Here is a 16,537-nt window from a genome sequence, read left to right as displayed (position 1 = left end):
TAAAGTGTGGAACGGTGGTGGTGGTAATGGTGGTAGGCTTGATGGCCTTCCAGTATGATACTATCTGAGAATCATGACAGATAGATTTTGGTGAGATTAACTCTGTTAAATAAAAAGCAATAACACCCAAATGCCTGTTTTTTGCATTCTGTGGAGATGAGAATTTTTAACAGTACCAGGAATACCTTTGTCTCTAAAGAGTTTTAGAAAGACTTCATCTTACTTCCTTGATCAAGGCCCAGTAGCTTTGATTCAGCCAATTAAGTCAATGGAATTACAGAGTGAGGTACCATCAACCTGAGCAAAGATGGCAGAATCTGGCCTAAAACTAAGAAGTCAGTCCAAACACCCCAAATGAGGACAACTAATCAGCATACGCTTCAGGGAAGAGATACAGGCTGTATCCACAAGAACAAGAAAAGCACACGTTTATGTCCTCACAAAAACAATGTTCTAATTGTATATAGATATAGTTTGGAGGGGATGGTGTGGAGGGGAAAGAGGGCTTAAGTTCCAGAAGAAGACTCTTACTTAATGCATGGACCATGTGAAAGTTCATCTAAAATCTTGAACTCACTCACAGACGGTGGCTCAAGGTTTTAGTGCATCTGACAGACATCAGATGAACTTTCAGAGGATGGTACATTGACCATGCAGGAGAAGAGAACCCAGTTGTGAGGTCAATGTGTGAATAACCCTGTTGGTTTTGGCTATCACTCCTTAATATCCTTTGAACAACTTCTGTTCACATTATAAACACACTGAATATGGGTAGTTCTGAAATGTTATCTTTTTCATGGCTGATCAGTTTGAGCATACTGCAGCAGTGAGTGTGTTTTTTAACATTTGAAGTCATGGTCAATAATTTTAGGGCCTTGGGTTTTTGAGTTAATTTTGAAAGTTCATAATATAATATTTCCCAAATACTGCACATAGTAAGGAAAGCCATCTGCACCATTGATTGTGATTTACTCGGTTATGGTGAACTGTCTCTTTAAAGGCTTTTACCTCCAATTTTTCTTCTATTTCCAGATCTATGGTGGACCTGATTTTCTGTCTCCTAGGTTGGCCCAACTGTGTGTTTCAAGACCAGCACAGAACCCCCTCAGAGTCTCTAGCACTGGCAATGCTATGGCAATCCGATTCAAGACAGATAGAAATAGGAATGGGAGGGGGTTCAATGCCACTTGGCAAGAAACACCAGGAGGTGAGTTTGTGGGGACCATTGCTGATGAAAACTGACATAGTCCAGTAAGAAGTGGGGATGAGTGAACTTGTTTTGCATTCATTTTTAACCATTTCATATATTGCAGGTTTGAAAGTTTGACTTGAACCAAAACGTTACTGGATTTGCATTTCATTTAGGAGAAACTGTGAAAAGTGGATAGGGGAAGAAGGACAAATTCTAATGGGAAAATAAATGCAGTAATAAGCTGTATGTAGTATAAGCACTTGCTGCAGCGTTGTCTTGTGTGGGATTCTTCTATCCATAACTAATCTGAAAGGCTCCCGTACAGCTAGACAAAAATGGTTTTGGTTTTTTTTTTAAATTCAGTGGCTCTTTTGGTTTTAAATTACAAAGTGAAGAAAGATCTGAGAACTCAAACTAGTTTTGAGAACCTTGTGAACTCCAAAAATATTTGGAGTGATTAGTAAAACCTTAACTCTGTAGGGTTCACCCATCCCTCATGCAATTATTTGTTCAAAGCCTCACCGGTAATCAGTGAAACAAGAGGTTTTCAAATGACAGCAGGCAAATGTCATAGGGGACACTGAAATACACGACAGTGCTTTTCCAAACAGTACAGAAAATCTTTTTTAAAGGCCCAACATTCAGAATGTTGAAAAGCATGTTGGAGGATTATTTACAGGCATATATTTAGATGCTGGTTGCCAGCACCAATTTTCCAAAAAATTGTTGGACCTTCTGATTTACCAGAAAGTATTTGGGAACACTGAATTGCAGCTGAATTGCAGGAAATGAAAAAAAACCAACAACAGTTTCAAAATGACTTTGTTGTTAAACTTAAATCCTATATTTTGCAAAAGTCACTGGCAGCTCTGCTTGTCCCTCTATTTGTTTTTCCTCTGTGTATTGCCCTTTAGACTGCAACATACAAATGAAGGAAACTGGAAAGGGACTAGAGCCCTAAAAAAAGAATCCAAACCATAAAAAAAGAAATTTATCCGTTTTGCGTATTTCCTTTCACAAAGTACATGATTTCTGTATATGGCTTTGCTGCAACTGACACTTACTTTCAGAAAGGAGGTTCTGGAAGTGACTGGCAATCCAATAAGTCATGGGTTTATTGTGCACCTAAGTACTCGATTATTCAGTAATAAACTGATGACTGTTGGCCTGCTATGCCAACCTCTGCATCCCATTGTATGGGCTCCAGAGCCCCCTTCCCCTCACACTGTCATGACAAGCTTAGCTACATTCTGTACCCTTTGAAATGAAAAATGCCTGGCTAATGTGCTCGGCCTCGGTAATAAAAGTGAAGACCAAAGTTTTCAAACTTGGATGCCTAAAATTAGGTACCTAAATCCAGAGATGCTTCCCCAATAGTGTGAAGTCCATGTGGGTGCACGGGGCTTCTGAAAGCCAGCTCGCTTGCAGTATTTAGGTGCTGAAATGGGTATTTAAGTACCCAACTTTAGACACCCAAGTTTTAGATTTCAGTTCATATATCTCCCATGTGTCCATCATAGAATGGGCCCTGTAGCTGTTGTTCAGATATATCTGGATTATTCTGTGAAATATAAAATTTCCCTTCCCTAGCCTCCTACATAGATTCACATTGTTAGACTTGGCATACCCCTGGTTCTGTGTGGTGTCCTGCTCTGGGTGAATTATTGGAAGAGGAAGAAATCAAAATGCATTCATGGAGCACCCACATAACTGAAAGGGGGCTACTGCCTCAAGGATGTGCATGGCACCCTCCAGTTCTTTTCTGCGGGCTGGGACCCAGGAGCTGAGCTGACTTGATTCTATTACATTGTTTTCCTTCTCAGATTTAAAGAACCATTTTTACAAATGTATTAGTTCTTCGGTCTTGTGTAAATATAATTTATGCAAACAAACTTCAGCAGATGGATCACCTGTCAAATAGTCACTGCAAGTACTCTGTATTCACAATTCAAGCTCTGTGACTGCTCACAAAGTTATTTAGGATTGTTTCTGTTACTAGATTGGATAACGAGACTGGAATGAACTACAGTACTGCTGCCTCCACCCAAAACAAATTTCCTTAAATTAATCTTGGCTTGGGAGATAAGGGTCTGAGATTTGCTTTCCATGAATGCTGACATGAAGAAAACTGCATCTAAGTCTGCTCATGAGGGCACAAACACCATCAAAGTGAAAGCTTATTTAGACGTCATCAGAATGTTTGGGCGAAATTTGCGTCTATGCAGAGAGTCAATGCAAGGCCTGTGTCCCACTTTCATCCTGTCTAAGGCCATGTCTGCAGTACAGCTGCTGCAGCTGTGCCTCCATAGTGCAGACCAGTGGTTCTTAAACTTTTTTTTTTGTGGACCACTCGAAAATTGCTGAAGGTCTCGACAGACCACTTAATGATCTTTCCTAATGTTGTTTGTACCATTAGCTAACTAGTGAAAGCACTTTAGATAAAAGTGCTATATAAAAGAAATTAACTTTTTTGTTCTACAAATAAAAGCATCAGAGGGGTAGCCGTGTTAGTCTGGATCTGTAAAAGCGGCAAAGAGTCCTGTGGCACCTTATAGACTAACAGATGTAGTGGAGCATAAGCTTTCGTGGGTGAATACCCACTTCGTCAGGTGCACGTAGCACAGAACTCATATTTTAATATCAGTAGTCTTTCCTTTCTAAATCGATGGATGTGCCCTCTCTCCCCCACCACAGCAGCCCCCAAGCTGGGGCTGGGAAGGAGGGCCATCTCTCCCCGGCAGCCGCAGCCCTGGAGCTGGGGAAAGTCGCCTCTTTCTCTGGCTGCCGCACGTCCAAAATTCCCCCCAACCCCTCTTCTCACCTCACCCTCCCACCTACCCCCTATTCTCCCCAAGGCCACCACCTCGCCTTACACGTTCCAAATATCGGGACTGTCCCTATAAAATCCTATCTATGGAGGAGAGATGAGACTCAAGGTTGTTCTTATGTTTTCAGAAATGCTTTTCTCACCCCCTACTTAAATTACTCCTAATCTTTGATCCAAATCCAACCATTGGATTTCCCTCATAGGTACAGGTGTTGTATAGTTGTCCATTATGAAAGTTTTACACTTTCTACTTTGACCAGACCAGTGCCAGATGGCTGAAACAGGATACTGGGCCAGATGAAGTATTGGTCAGATGCAGTTTAGTGATTCCTGAATCCTTAACAGAAAAATAAGAAACTCAAGGAATTTAACTGTTAAGGTGAAAAGTCAGCTAAATTCCTGCTAAGGATAAATGAGGTTTTTTTGATAAATGTTGATTACTCCCTTTCCAGGTTGTGGAGGAGTTTTCCAAGCTTCCAGTGGTGAAATCCATTCTCCAAACTACCCTCAACCTTACAATGACAACACTGATTGTGCTTGGGTTATCCAAGTTGACCACGGCCACCGTGTTTTACTGAACTTCACGGATTTTGACATTGGACTTCGCCAATCATGTGACTACAACAATGTTGCTGTAAGTAACAATGGATGTTTCAAAAGTTTCCTTAACAAGTCTTGGGGAAACGTTTGCAAAAGAGAAAATTTACTATACAATCTAGGCTGCAGTTGGTTTCAGGATATTTGCCATGCAATTATGTTCTGCATTTGTTCATTTAAGAGCTAACCCTCAAATTTAAAACTATATTAAATCTGTGACACAGCTCTCTTTGCTCCACCAGTGATGGCATTTTCCCATAAGCTACCAATTACACATGGAACATGCTTCCCTGGCATCCCAGAGCACCTTTAGAGAGACATGGTGCACCTGTATCATGGTGCTGCATCCTCCCCCACATCCTTAGGGGCTGTGTGTGCCCCACAAGTGCATGGAGTGAGCATTTCCTGCACAGACAGGAATGTGACTATGATTTGCCCTTTCATGGGGTAGGCTATGACATAAGCTCATTGCATACTCTGAGACACGTTGGTCACCCATATAATGGCATGACCAGATAGAATTTGTTACAGAGTTGTAGAGAGATGTCTCCATGGTCAAAAATAATTCTGGCTTGATTATTATTTTTATGTGCCCATGTCATGGGATTCACTCACCACTAGTGGACACCTCCTCCTGGCAACTCTAGGGATTAGCTCTGGCCAGCCATTGTACCCTCCTCCGGCAGCATCTCTCCTGTTGTCCTCTCACACCCTCTGCAACTCAAGATATTCCCTCTTCGTGACTTGGCCCTCCAGCCAGGTCACTATACACGTTTCCCTCTTCCAGGGTATCAAAGTCCCATTGTACAAAATGGCAGTCTTCCCTTCACTGCTCTGACCGTACCACTCCTCCAGGGGCTGGGAGGGGAATCCAAGCCTGCTCTCTACTCCAGGTTCTAGCCCAGGGACCCTATCTCTAGCAGCAGTGGCCTGCTCACTCCCAGACCATGTTGCTCTTCCCCTGGACTACTTCCAACTTGGCAGTTCTACCTCTTGGCTCCCCACAGCTCTCTAGTTTTCCAGCCCAAGCTCCCTCTTCACAGGGAGTGACTGTAGACTACTCCTCTACAGCCCCCTTCTGTTGCCAGCTACCTGGTTTTATACTTGCCTTGCCTGTTCCTTCTCAGCTGGGAGCTGTCAGCAATTAGGTCTCAGTCCTCCCTGGCTTTCCTCCCAGTGCAACCTATAGGTTAATTGGGCCTAATTTACCTTCTCATGGTACACCCCATCACAGTCCACCACATTGAAGTGATCCTTGGCTAGCTGTTTAACTGCTTAATTAGAGAGCCTGCCCTCTTAAAGCTTCACATTGCTACTGGTTTTTGAGCTCTTTTAATCTCCCAGAAATTCAGGCTGCAGCTCAATCAGTGTGTGAAAATGAAGAGCACTGCAAGTCTGGCACTATAAGCCTCATGAGAATAGAGACATGGAATCCTGACCTGTGATGTCAGATTCCACTTCACTCAGTAGAAAGGAATGTGTGATCTGTGTGACTCTGTACAGTACAGATAAAACATAGTGGACCACCTAAACCAAAATTCAGCCTCTCTCTCCTAGATAAACCTTCATTCACAGTGAATTCAAGCAGGCAGGAACAGAGGGTCTTTTGAAAACAGGGCATCACTATTAACAGAATTACTTGCTAAGACTTTTTGTGCCAAACCAGTTAAAAGAAAAGTCTGATTTCTGTTGAACTGAATCATAGATTTCTTTTTAACAAAGCATCTTTGTCCAATGGATGTTCACTTTTCACAGCTCTATGGCATAGGCTAAGACAAGGCAATATGAAACCTGGTTATAGTTTTCAGTTAAGACATTTCAGTGTAACTGTGATACTCTTGGTGGGGAAAATGTATTAGAGAAATATCTGGCTTTTTTGTGACATTGCAAAGGTGTGGAAGGTAAGATAACATGGCAGCCCATGGGACATCTGAAATGGTAATGTTGCCAAAAAAATACAAAACCAAAACGTGTGGATTAAACAAAATAATTCAAAATTTAGGACCAAATCCTGCAAATTATATAAGCGCACATTTAGCTTTATGCATATGATTAATTCCATTGATGTCAGCAGCAACTTGTGCGTAAATGTCTGCTGGATCAGGGCCTTAAGGCTCAGTGTTGCCCTTAGATATGCAAGCATGACTCCCATCGCCTCTCTGGGTCTAAGGGAAAAACTCGGTCTTTAATTATTTATGTGGACATAATCAAGAGTCCAGTTCAGCAGCTCTTATTCATGTGAATGGTTGCACTGACTTCAGTAGGATGCCTCACATGAATATGAGTAGGAGGACCTTGCCCTGCAGAGGAAACTATTTTATTTTATTGCCATAAAAGCATCCACCATTTTGTTTTTGTATTTTTGCTGTCCATACAAATATGCCTTCTGTACAGTAATGTGAAAAATCCACCTTTCTTTGTTCAGGAAGAGATATTTAAATCCTGAAGTATTAGTGAACTGTAGCTTCCGGTTGTGAGTTAAACCAAAAGTTATTTTAGTATGGAAGGGGGAGGGGGGATATTATTTTGAAACCAAAAGAAAAATCAGAGTTTTGACTGAGACAAGTTGGGGATGGCTTTTCAGTGCTAATTTGGTGTCCGGCAAGACAAGGAATGAAGGGATCGGATTTCTTTTCCTGTCTGCCATGCCAGTAAGCTGGGAGTCATTTGCCTTTAACAACTGGAAGTGATTAGCACGCATTTTCTCCCATGGAGTTACATGCATTGTATGGTAATGGAAGCCAAAGGGGAGGGAGTAGAAGCTGCTTGTGAGATCTCTAAGTGGATATGTGACTGTGAATTTCATTTAGTAATTACATTTCAAAGCGACATAGATGGAAAATATAGGCAGCTAAGGAAACTGGTGGGTTGGGTTTTTTGTTTTTTTCCATGTCCTTTCCATAGGAAAGAATGCTCTGTATGAGTAATATACCGATTTCCACCCTTTTCTAGAACTTATCTTTATGTGTTTAATTTGCTTTGTGTATTCCTCTGGGGACTCTCCTCCACCCTTTACCGTACTAACATCTTTCCTTCATCCCCACCCATCTAGACCCACCGGAAGTCCCTGCCACATGATCTGAGACAGCATGTGTAACTGAAGCACCATTTGTAACACATCACAGGGCATCTTTTCATGCAAGGTTTTCTATTGCACAATTGCTTTGTGAGGGAGGAGGGATGCCTGGTTGTTAAGGACTCACTATGACTCTGGAGAGCCGCATGCCATTTTCTGGTCTCCCACAAACTTCATGTGTGTACTTTGCCCAGTTGCTTTCCTTGCTTGTGCTTCAGTTCCCCATTTGCAAAATGAGGATAATAATACTTCCTTTCTCCACCCTTTCCTCCTTCTTGTTTAACTTAGACAGTAAGATCCTGGGGCAGGAGACTGTATTTTACTATGTATATGTACAGCTCCTAGCACAATGGGGCCCCTACCTTGGTTAAGGGCTTTTAGGTGCTACTGTAATGCAAATAATGAATAATCAATTCAGATCTCTTCACCTTGCACCCGTGCTTATATCTGGGGACTCTGTTTTGCAGTTAACTCAGTTATTTGTTTTTTTGAAAGGAAAACAGAAATAAAACAACAAAGGATGCGATAATTCCTGCATATTACAACCTCTTGTTTAACAGGCATGAAATGTGAAGCTACAGTATGATCGTAAGCCAAAAACTGTTGCAAGTATCTGAAGAGAATAGTAAGGCATAGCTCAGAAAACTATGCTTGAAGTGAGAGGAACTTTAAAGGGTGGGGAGAAATAGTCTCTTCTCTGCAGACGCTTGTATTAAATAAATTAGATTTTTCCCCTGTGCCAGTGTAAAAAGCAGTAAACAGTAATAAGGAAATGTCATCTTCAGAGACATGCAATGGTGATGTATTTTCAAACAATTCCAGGTGGTGGAAAAGTGGACTTTCAGAGGGAAAGTAGCCAGAAGTGAGATTTTAAAAATGTGGCTACAAAGACTGAAGACGCTCTCTCTCTCATGTGCTTTTACAAATGTCATGGCCACTCTAATTGCAACAAGAAGGCAATGAATCATTTAGTCATGCTTATTATGTATAGAGGAAAAGAGAAGCACAGCACTACTCTGCGCAACGTGAAAGGAGATTTGGATTTGATTAAAATAATGATGAATAATCTTCCTTTACTACTGCAGCTAGCTAGATGCATTAGGGATCTCCGTTCTCGTATATTTACCGGTTAACTTTCAAAAGTGATGGTGGAACTCAAGCATTACATGACATAGTGTCTTAAAACTGTGGTTTACGTTCCATTCCATCCTCAGTATCAAAATGTGCCTTACAAAACAGTTAAAGGTAATAAATAATAGTGTTGTCAGAAAATACAGATTTGCTGCTGCTGAATCTTTAGTTCCTGTAACTTCTGTGACAAGATGGCCAATGTTAGTCTGGTGGGTCCTGCGCTTTTCTTTGGTGGGGAGCTAAGATGCCACCCCTGCTCTTGGGTGCCAAGGGCCCCACTACCCGCCCAGGAAGGTGGTAGAGGAGGGAAGCTGGGGTGGGGTCTGGGTTTGCTCCTCGCTCTGAGTCCCAGCCCCTTTCAACCCCTGCGGGTTTCTTACCCTCATCCCCCTTAGGTGGGGTTACCCTCGGTCCTTAGATGCTGGGGGGAAAGGAGTCTCCCTATCCTGCTGGGGCAGGGTCTCCCTTACTTTAGTACACAGGTCTTCCAAATCTCTCAACACAGCCCCAGTCCTCTCTCCTTCCCCCTCCTTCTCTGTCTGCCTGAAGCAGGGGGGTTTATTAGGTTCCTAACAGGGCCTTGATTGACTGCAGGTGCTCCAATTAACCTGCAGCCACCTTCCCTAGTCTACAGGGAACCATGCCTTAATTAGCCTTGAGCTTATATATTTTCCCTCTAGCACTCTCCTACTGCTCCCTGGCTCTTCTGTATCACACTTCATAGAAATAGATATCTCAGTATTATTTATGTTGGGTTAATACTTGGATCAGAATTTTAACAAGGTGTGAGGAACAGAATTCATTGCTAGGTTTCTGAAGAAGGGGACATTACTATCTTCAAGAAAGCCCTCTGCAAGCAGCAAATATAATTGATTTAGGAAACAAATATACAACTCTCTACTCCTCTCATGACATTATCAGCGGAGAGTCCTCTTTATTCTAATGAGCCACTGGGACAAAATATTAGTCTCTTACTTTACTTATCTATAAAAATCTCCCCTCGTGGGAGAGCTTAATTGCAGCAGCCTAGTAATAGTCTACATTTTAGGGGCCAGATCCTTAGCTATTATAAATCAGCATAACCCCAGTGAAGCCAAAAACTATGCTGATTTAAGCTAACTGAAGTTTTGGCCCTCTCTCTCCAGTCTGGGAATGTAATAGCTGGCCTCAACGCTAGTGGTCGATAAAATCTAATTGCTACTGTCTAGAGATGGGAGGTGACTTAATTGCTCCAGGTCACTTGGTTAGTCATTGTTTCTATTAACATTCTACAGTTTTTTAACTCCGTGCAGCTTGATTTAAGTAGAGAAATGTACAGAACACAGGTGCGGAGAAAGAATCATTCAACATTTCATATTGTATATTAAGGGTTGAACTCTGTCTGGAAGCCAGAAAATAAGAAAAGTTTTAATGGAAGGTTATCATGGCCTCTTTACCAGCTACTTATCTGTCTAGACATTATAGTACATTTAATACTCTCTCCCGGGGCCCCACAGAGCCGGCCAATGTGATGAGCCAGGAGGCAAATGTTTTATTCATGAAAACAGTATCAGCTAAGTAGTGTGTGTGGATGGATTAAACAGGGAGCTTGTCCTCTGTTGCTCATCTCAGCATGTTGCCCTTTTGAAAATACTGGTTTTCGTTATTTTTTTAAGGAAGGTACCTTCTGTCATTGGAGGCTGGAAAATTAAATTGTGTGCTATGGTATCAGGAGAAAGGTTTTATTTTTCAATTGTAGCACAGTGTTGCTATGCATTTCTAAAGAACCACATAGATTGCATAGCATATATATGAAATGGGGAAATCTCTTTTAACCATGTGGTGTCATTTGATTCTTTCTTTGATTCTTTCATACTTACTTATCTGGCCTTTATCATCATAACAGCTGAACATCTCACAATCATTCATGGATTTTATCCTAACAACACCCTGTGAGCTAGAGAAGTATTTTCTCCATTTTACAGATGGGGAGCTGAGGCGCAGGCTATATTAAATGACTTGACCAAGGTCAGATAGAAAGTTTGTGGTTGAGTGAGGAATTGAACCCAACTCCCCTGGGTCCCAGGCCAGTATCCTACCCATTAGATCATCCTTCCTCCTCAAGTCATGAGACTATGCTGATAAATTCAAATATCAGCACCAGCCCCACTATACACACAGGGTTCTAAATGATTTAGCCAATGCCAGCAGCCACAGTGGGACTGCCTCTCCTAATCATGCTTGCTTGATCTCTAAGAGCTGTTGTGGGTGGGACACACAGTGACAGTAACCAATTTTTTCCTGTGTGCTTTCTCTTTTTTATTTTTTTGTTTTAAATACTGATTCAGTATCAACTAGAAACCAATTAGTCTAGAGTTAAAGTCAAGCCTCTGTTCTCTCTTGCCTCCTGATTTGGCAGACCACAAACTGGAAGAAAAAAAAAATCTCTCTCCAACTTGCATTAAAAAAAGAAGAAAAGCAACTTGTGGTGAAATTAAAAGTGATGTCTTGCAAAACCATCTTTCTTCCTGCTTGCTTGCTTCCTTTTTATTGGTGAATGACGATTTATGCTGTGTTGCATGCATGAGCACCAAGGGCAGAGTTACACTTTTGCAAATTGTTTTGAAATAGTCCACCTAGTCGATTCAGCTAAATCTGTTGTATATTAAATATGTGTTATTGCAACTCCCCACAATTGGTGCTGAGGTCTTGAACATTCCCTGTCCCTCTCTTCTCTCCCCTTCTCTAAGTACATTTCCAAACTGGAGTGTCTAAGCTAGGCACCAAAATCCACAATAAAGCATGAAAATATGGATTTAGTTGCCTAACTTTAGGGACCTAAGTTTGAAAACTCTGGCTGAGGTTTCTTATCCTTATGTACATGCTCATAGCTCTCACTGATGCTAGTGGAAGTTACGTACATTTAAGACCAAATCCCGAGGTCCTTATTGAGGCAAAACTTAGGTTTTGATTGAGTAAAAATTACTCGGGATTTCAGCCATAAGGAGGAAAGAATAATGGAGGGGGGAGGTTATTAAACATATATACAGTAAAATATGGGTCATTTGCCACTGTTTTGTGGACCCAGGGTTCTGCCGAAGTCTGGAATGGTTGCATTACTTAGAAGTGAGTTCACCAGTGGGTTTGCAACACTCCTGGGTTGCTTCCATAACAATATGAGTTTTGTACAGAGATTGAAATATATGGAACACATGATAGATAGTGTGGTATGATATGGAAGTTTTATCAACACTCCTTGGGGAAGGCCACCAGACTTGTAAGTGTGATATATTTTGCAGATAATTCATATGGTACAGAAAAATAACTATTTTATAAAAATGTTAGACAACATTTTAGAGACTATTGGGACTATTTCTTCTATTCTGCTGCCTGTAGAGCCAGGTGCCTTAGCTCTGATGAGTACAGTTTTGCTTTGGGGATAATAGGTTTGGAGAGTTATGCCATAAGGCTGGTGAATTTCTTCAGTTGCATAACAAATCTTGAATGATAGAATTCAGTGATTTTTAGGACAGGTATTGCAAATTCCCACTTTTTGCAGCTTAATGTTTTTCCTGACTGAGCCTATTAAGAGGTAAATGTGCTAGAGGATTCTCTTCATGAGCACAGAGCTTACTGTACTGTAGCTGATAGACAGAAGGATTTTAAAACTAAGATCAATTTTCCTGTTCTGGACCAAAACTGTATGTGTATAAATGAACATTTGCCAAAAAGGCTAATGCAGTGTACACTGGGTGGGAAATGGACACATGTATTGATCTGAAGTTCTAATTATTCCTTCCACACACTGCTGCTTTATACAGGTGTTTGATGGCCCAGACAGTGAAGCCCCACTTCTTGAAAAACTATGTGGTGCCCAGCATCCCAGGCCCATCACATCCACCCAGAATGTTATGTTCATCCAGTTACGTTCCAACAGCAGCAACCAGCACAGGGGTTTCAGCGCTCACTTTACAGAAGGCAAGTTCCTCAGTGACATAAACACCCTTTCTGCTGATCACAAATTACTCTTTTACTAGATGTAATCTCTTAGGACAACTTATATCCAGTGTCGATGTCTCTACATATGCCATGTGGCTTTAAGAGGGCATTGACTAGATACTTTTCATTTGAGAATGGTTCAAACCAAAATATTTTGACTTAGGGTGAGATCCGCACACCTGCTCTGCCACCTTTACACCAGGTACAAGGGCCAGAGCAGCATAAAGGGACCCTAAAAGTCCTGGTTGGGGGGTGGGGGATTCCCCTTGCATAGGCATTGGAGAGACATCTGCAAGTTTGGTTTCCAAAGACCCCACTGCAAGCTCTGGTGTAGAGGGTGTGTCAAGGGTAGGGCTGCAGCTCATAGGGCAGTGCAAGGAGGCTGTCATAATTTAGACAGGCCCCCAGGGCTCTATGAATTATACAGAGGGGGGCCTCTCCAGCCTCCAGAACAACACAGGCAAAGGTGATTTAGAGTCCCCTGAGCTGCAAGTTCTCTGCTATACCTCTTAGAGTAGCACAGAATCTCATCCTGTATTTGTTCAGCATATTGATAACATTTCTCTATTTTATCATTAAGGAAAAACTTTATAAACTTTTGCAATCTATACTTCTTTCTTAGCAATTAGAGATGGAAAAGACCTATTAAGTCATTCAGTGCATCCTTCTCCCAGAGGAAACTGTTCCGTGCAGTGCAGAGAAAAAATAATACTGTTAAAAATAAGATGCTTCATCTAAAATTATTTAGAAAAGATTTATTATACAGTTCATTCTAATGATAACGTACAGCTTGTAACTGATGTTACTTTTTTTTGCAGAACATAACAATTTATTAGCACATTAAATTGTTCATCACTTGATAACCACACCAGGTCTTCAATATCATCCGAATTTTGTCCCATATTCCCAGGTCTCTGTGCTGTTAAGCAATATTACTGAGAAAGTATTGGGCAAATAACATTGCATTTCCCACTCTTTTGTGAACATGTGATAAAATTCCATATTGTGATGCATACACTTTTTGTTTTTACAAGGACAGAACTCTTTTGGCAGTAGGATGCAGACTAGACATACAAACACAAATATGTCCACTGACTGATAATTCAGTAATCTTCCAAGGAATAATTGAGATTAGGACTTGTAACACTCCAGGGGGAAACCTGGCTGCACTGCAGTCAATGGGAATTTTGCTATTGCCTTCAATGGGAGGTTTTCACCCTTAGACAAATAGTGCTCCTGTACTAGACAGAGCGCTGAAAGCGAGCCAAATGCAGCAGTATTTCTCAGTGCTCCTAGGAACTCCCCTGAAAATGTACATTCTGGCATGGTGCTGCTCATAGACATCACCATAGGGAGCGAGGGATGGAACTTATCAGGCCCAATCCTGGCTCTGTTCCAAACCCACAGATCCGTGATTCTTCAGGCTCTCAGTAGCAAGGTCTGGAAAGGCATTTTAGGGCAGGGCGCAGCATAAAGAACTCAGTCCATATGTTTATGCACATGCACAAGATTCAATCCTACAGCACAGGCCCAGTTGATCCAGCCACACAAGAGGATCCAGACGAGAGGGGCCTGCCAGTGCAAGGAGATCCTTGTGCGGCACGGAGCTATTAGAGTAGTTCCTATACCATGCTTCCTTCCAGCTGCCAACCTAGGCATATGAACAGGGAAATGGGGGTCTGACTGGGGCTTCCCCTAAACCCTGACAATCCATGGCTCCCAGAATGGCCCTTAGGGGCTGTTAGATAAGAGCAGCCCCCTAGTTGCTCTGACTAACATTAGAGTGGCCCCATGATTGGCGGAGCACAAGGGTGGCTGCTGCTGAGGATCTGGTCCATTGACCTTTTTTGGCAAGTTATTTATTAAATGCTTTAGAGATTTTAATTTTCAGTCCCTGGAAGAGTTGACAAGAGCATGCTAGGTTCTGATGCATCCATTTTATCACTCCCCAGCTCACTAGAGTTGTCAAAGATGTACATTATATATGTGCTGTGTGTGTGTTTTATTCTAAAGCATGCGGAAGTCTCATAGAGACAGATTCAGTTGGTACAGCAATTTCCTCTCCTCTGTATCCTGCCAAGTACCCAGACAATCAGAACTGCAGCTGGATTATTCGGGCCCAGGAGCCATGTAAGTAAAAACATTTCGGTGGGAAACTTGCTGGATGACTAATGTCCTCATCTCTGCTGTGGTAACAATGCAAAATTCCTCCCTTTCTTCTCTAGGAAATCCTGCCTCCTGGTAGGTTGGAGAGAATGAGGATCTCTTAATCTGCCAGAAACTACATTTTGCTGTAAAAAAGATTTAGGGCTTAATGAAAAAACAGAAGAAAAAACTATTTACAACTTCGTTATCTTGGCAGATTGATGAGACCCGAGGGCTGAATTGTAGGCAGTGCAGCTGAATATGATGTGCAGCCAGAGCTGTTAGTGAGACAATCTATGGACTCGTGTGAGAAGCGCTGGTATCTGGTCACTGTCTCTTTTGGCATGGAGAGGGAGGAAGCTATTTTAATAAGAAGTTTAAACTAAAGCAGAAATGGGAGAACAAAAATCAGAAATAGGAGAACATAAATCATATATGCATAGGCATGTTCTCAGATTTTCCTAATGTAGACATAGGTCTACAATGGTTGTGATTAACAAGACAAAATTTGCCAACAATTACCCAATATTATCTATTAGAATGGGCCATTTCCTAATATAGAGACTAGGGAAATATTATGGTATCCCAGATAACACTGTGCAGTAATTGTAAATATTTATTTTTCATGGTGGCTAATATACCTCTGGTGCTCACCTGATATAATCACAAACCATGGAACATTTCCGCTCACATGGAGAATTTTAGAAAATGTTCTGAGTCATCTGGACAGAGGGGTTATAAAATGAAAATCTGTCTGCCAAAGCACACAATAGCAAATTAGACAGAGAAAAATAAAAGGAGATAGATATACAAACATAGACTCTGATGGAAATCCAAGAAAAAAGAAGTCATTCAAAACTGTTTCTGATCTACAACGTGCAAAATCTTCAAAGGCATCTTTCTGTAGGATGTTATTTGTCCAGTCGGGGAGACTGTAGGCCCGATTCTTCTCCCACATACATTGGTGCACATCAGGAGTAACTCTTCTGAGCCAATAAATTGCACTGGTATATAACTAGTATAAATGAGAATCGAGGATTCCTCCGTGTATCATGGAGATACCTCCATATATTACAGGTATATCTTCATTATGCAGTTCACATAGTGTTACAGTCATGTCAACAGTACATGGACATAAAAAATGGATTTAGCCATTGGCAGGAAACAGCAGGGTCCTCTTGTTCTATTTGTACTGACAGGGTCAACAAGTCACCCTACTTTCACCACCCACTGTGATTTACTTTTAATTTTATACCCTGAGGACCAGCATTGATAGCTGTGATTGATTGATTCTACTGGTACACACAAGGGGAGAGCAGAACAGCAGAGACTATACCACTGAGTGCCAGTCAGTCGTACCCTGCTGAATGCAACCCTTCTGTCTGTGATTTCACTTCCCTGTAGCTCACTATTCCTAGCCTGGTTAGAAAAAAAAAATGTGTTTGCCAAATTTGGTATGTGTGGGTGGAACGATTGTAATTAATGGAGTTACCCCACTTGGACTAGAACTCCAAATGCAGTTCATAGTGCTCCCACATATATCTTCCCACTATTAAAATCACAGGCCTCTCTCTCTCTCTCTCTCTCTCTC

The 16,537-nt window shown here is 41.6% G+C and overlaps 1 protein-coding gene across 2 annotated transcripts in view; it reads left to right on the top strand.

The window, feature by feature from the left end:
- CUBN (cubilin) overlaps positions 1 to 16,537 on the top strand; it is a 212,908-nt gene that overhangs the window by 108,049 nt on the left and 88,322 nt on the right. For both annotated transcript variants that reach the window (XM_074946012.1, XM_074946011.1), the window contains exons 30-33: positions 1,033 to 1,207; positions 4,472 to 4,653; positions 12,624 to 12,780; positions 14,815 to 14,931. In XM_074946012.1, coding sequence (XP_074802113.1) covers positions 1,033 to 1,207; positions 4,472 to 4,653; positions 12,624 to 12,780; positions 14,815 to 14,931 — 631 coding nt within the window. The remainder of the gene's footprint in view (positions 1 to 1,032; positions 1,208 to 4,471; positions 4,654 to 12,623; positions 12,781 to 14,814; positions 14,932 to 16,537) is intronic.

Source organism: Natator depressus, chromosome 2, assembly GCF_965152275.1.
Source record: "Natator depressus isolate rNatDep1 chromosome 2, rNatDep2.hap1, whole genome shotgun sequence".
Taxonomy (NCBI): Eukaryota; Metazoa; Chordata; order Testudines; family Cheloniidae; genus Natator; species Natator depressus.
Note: the sequence above shows the minus strand (reverse complement) of the source record. Positions and strands in the feature narration are given on the sequence as shown.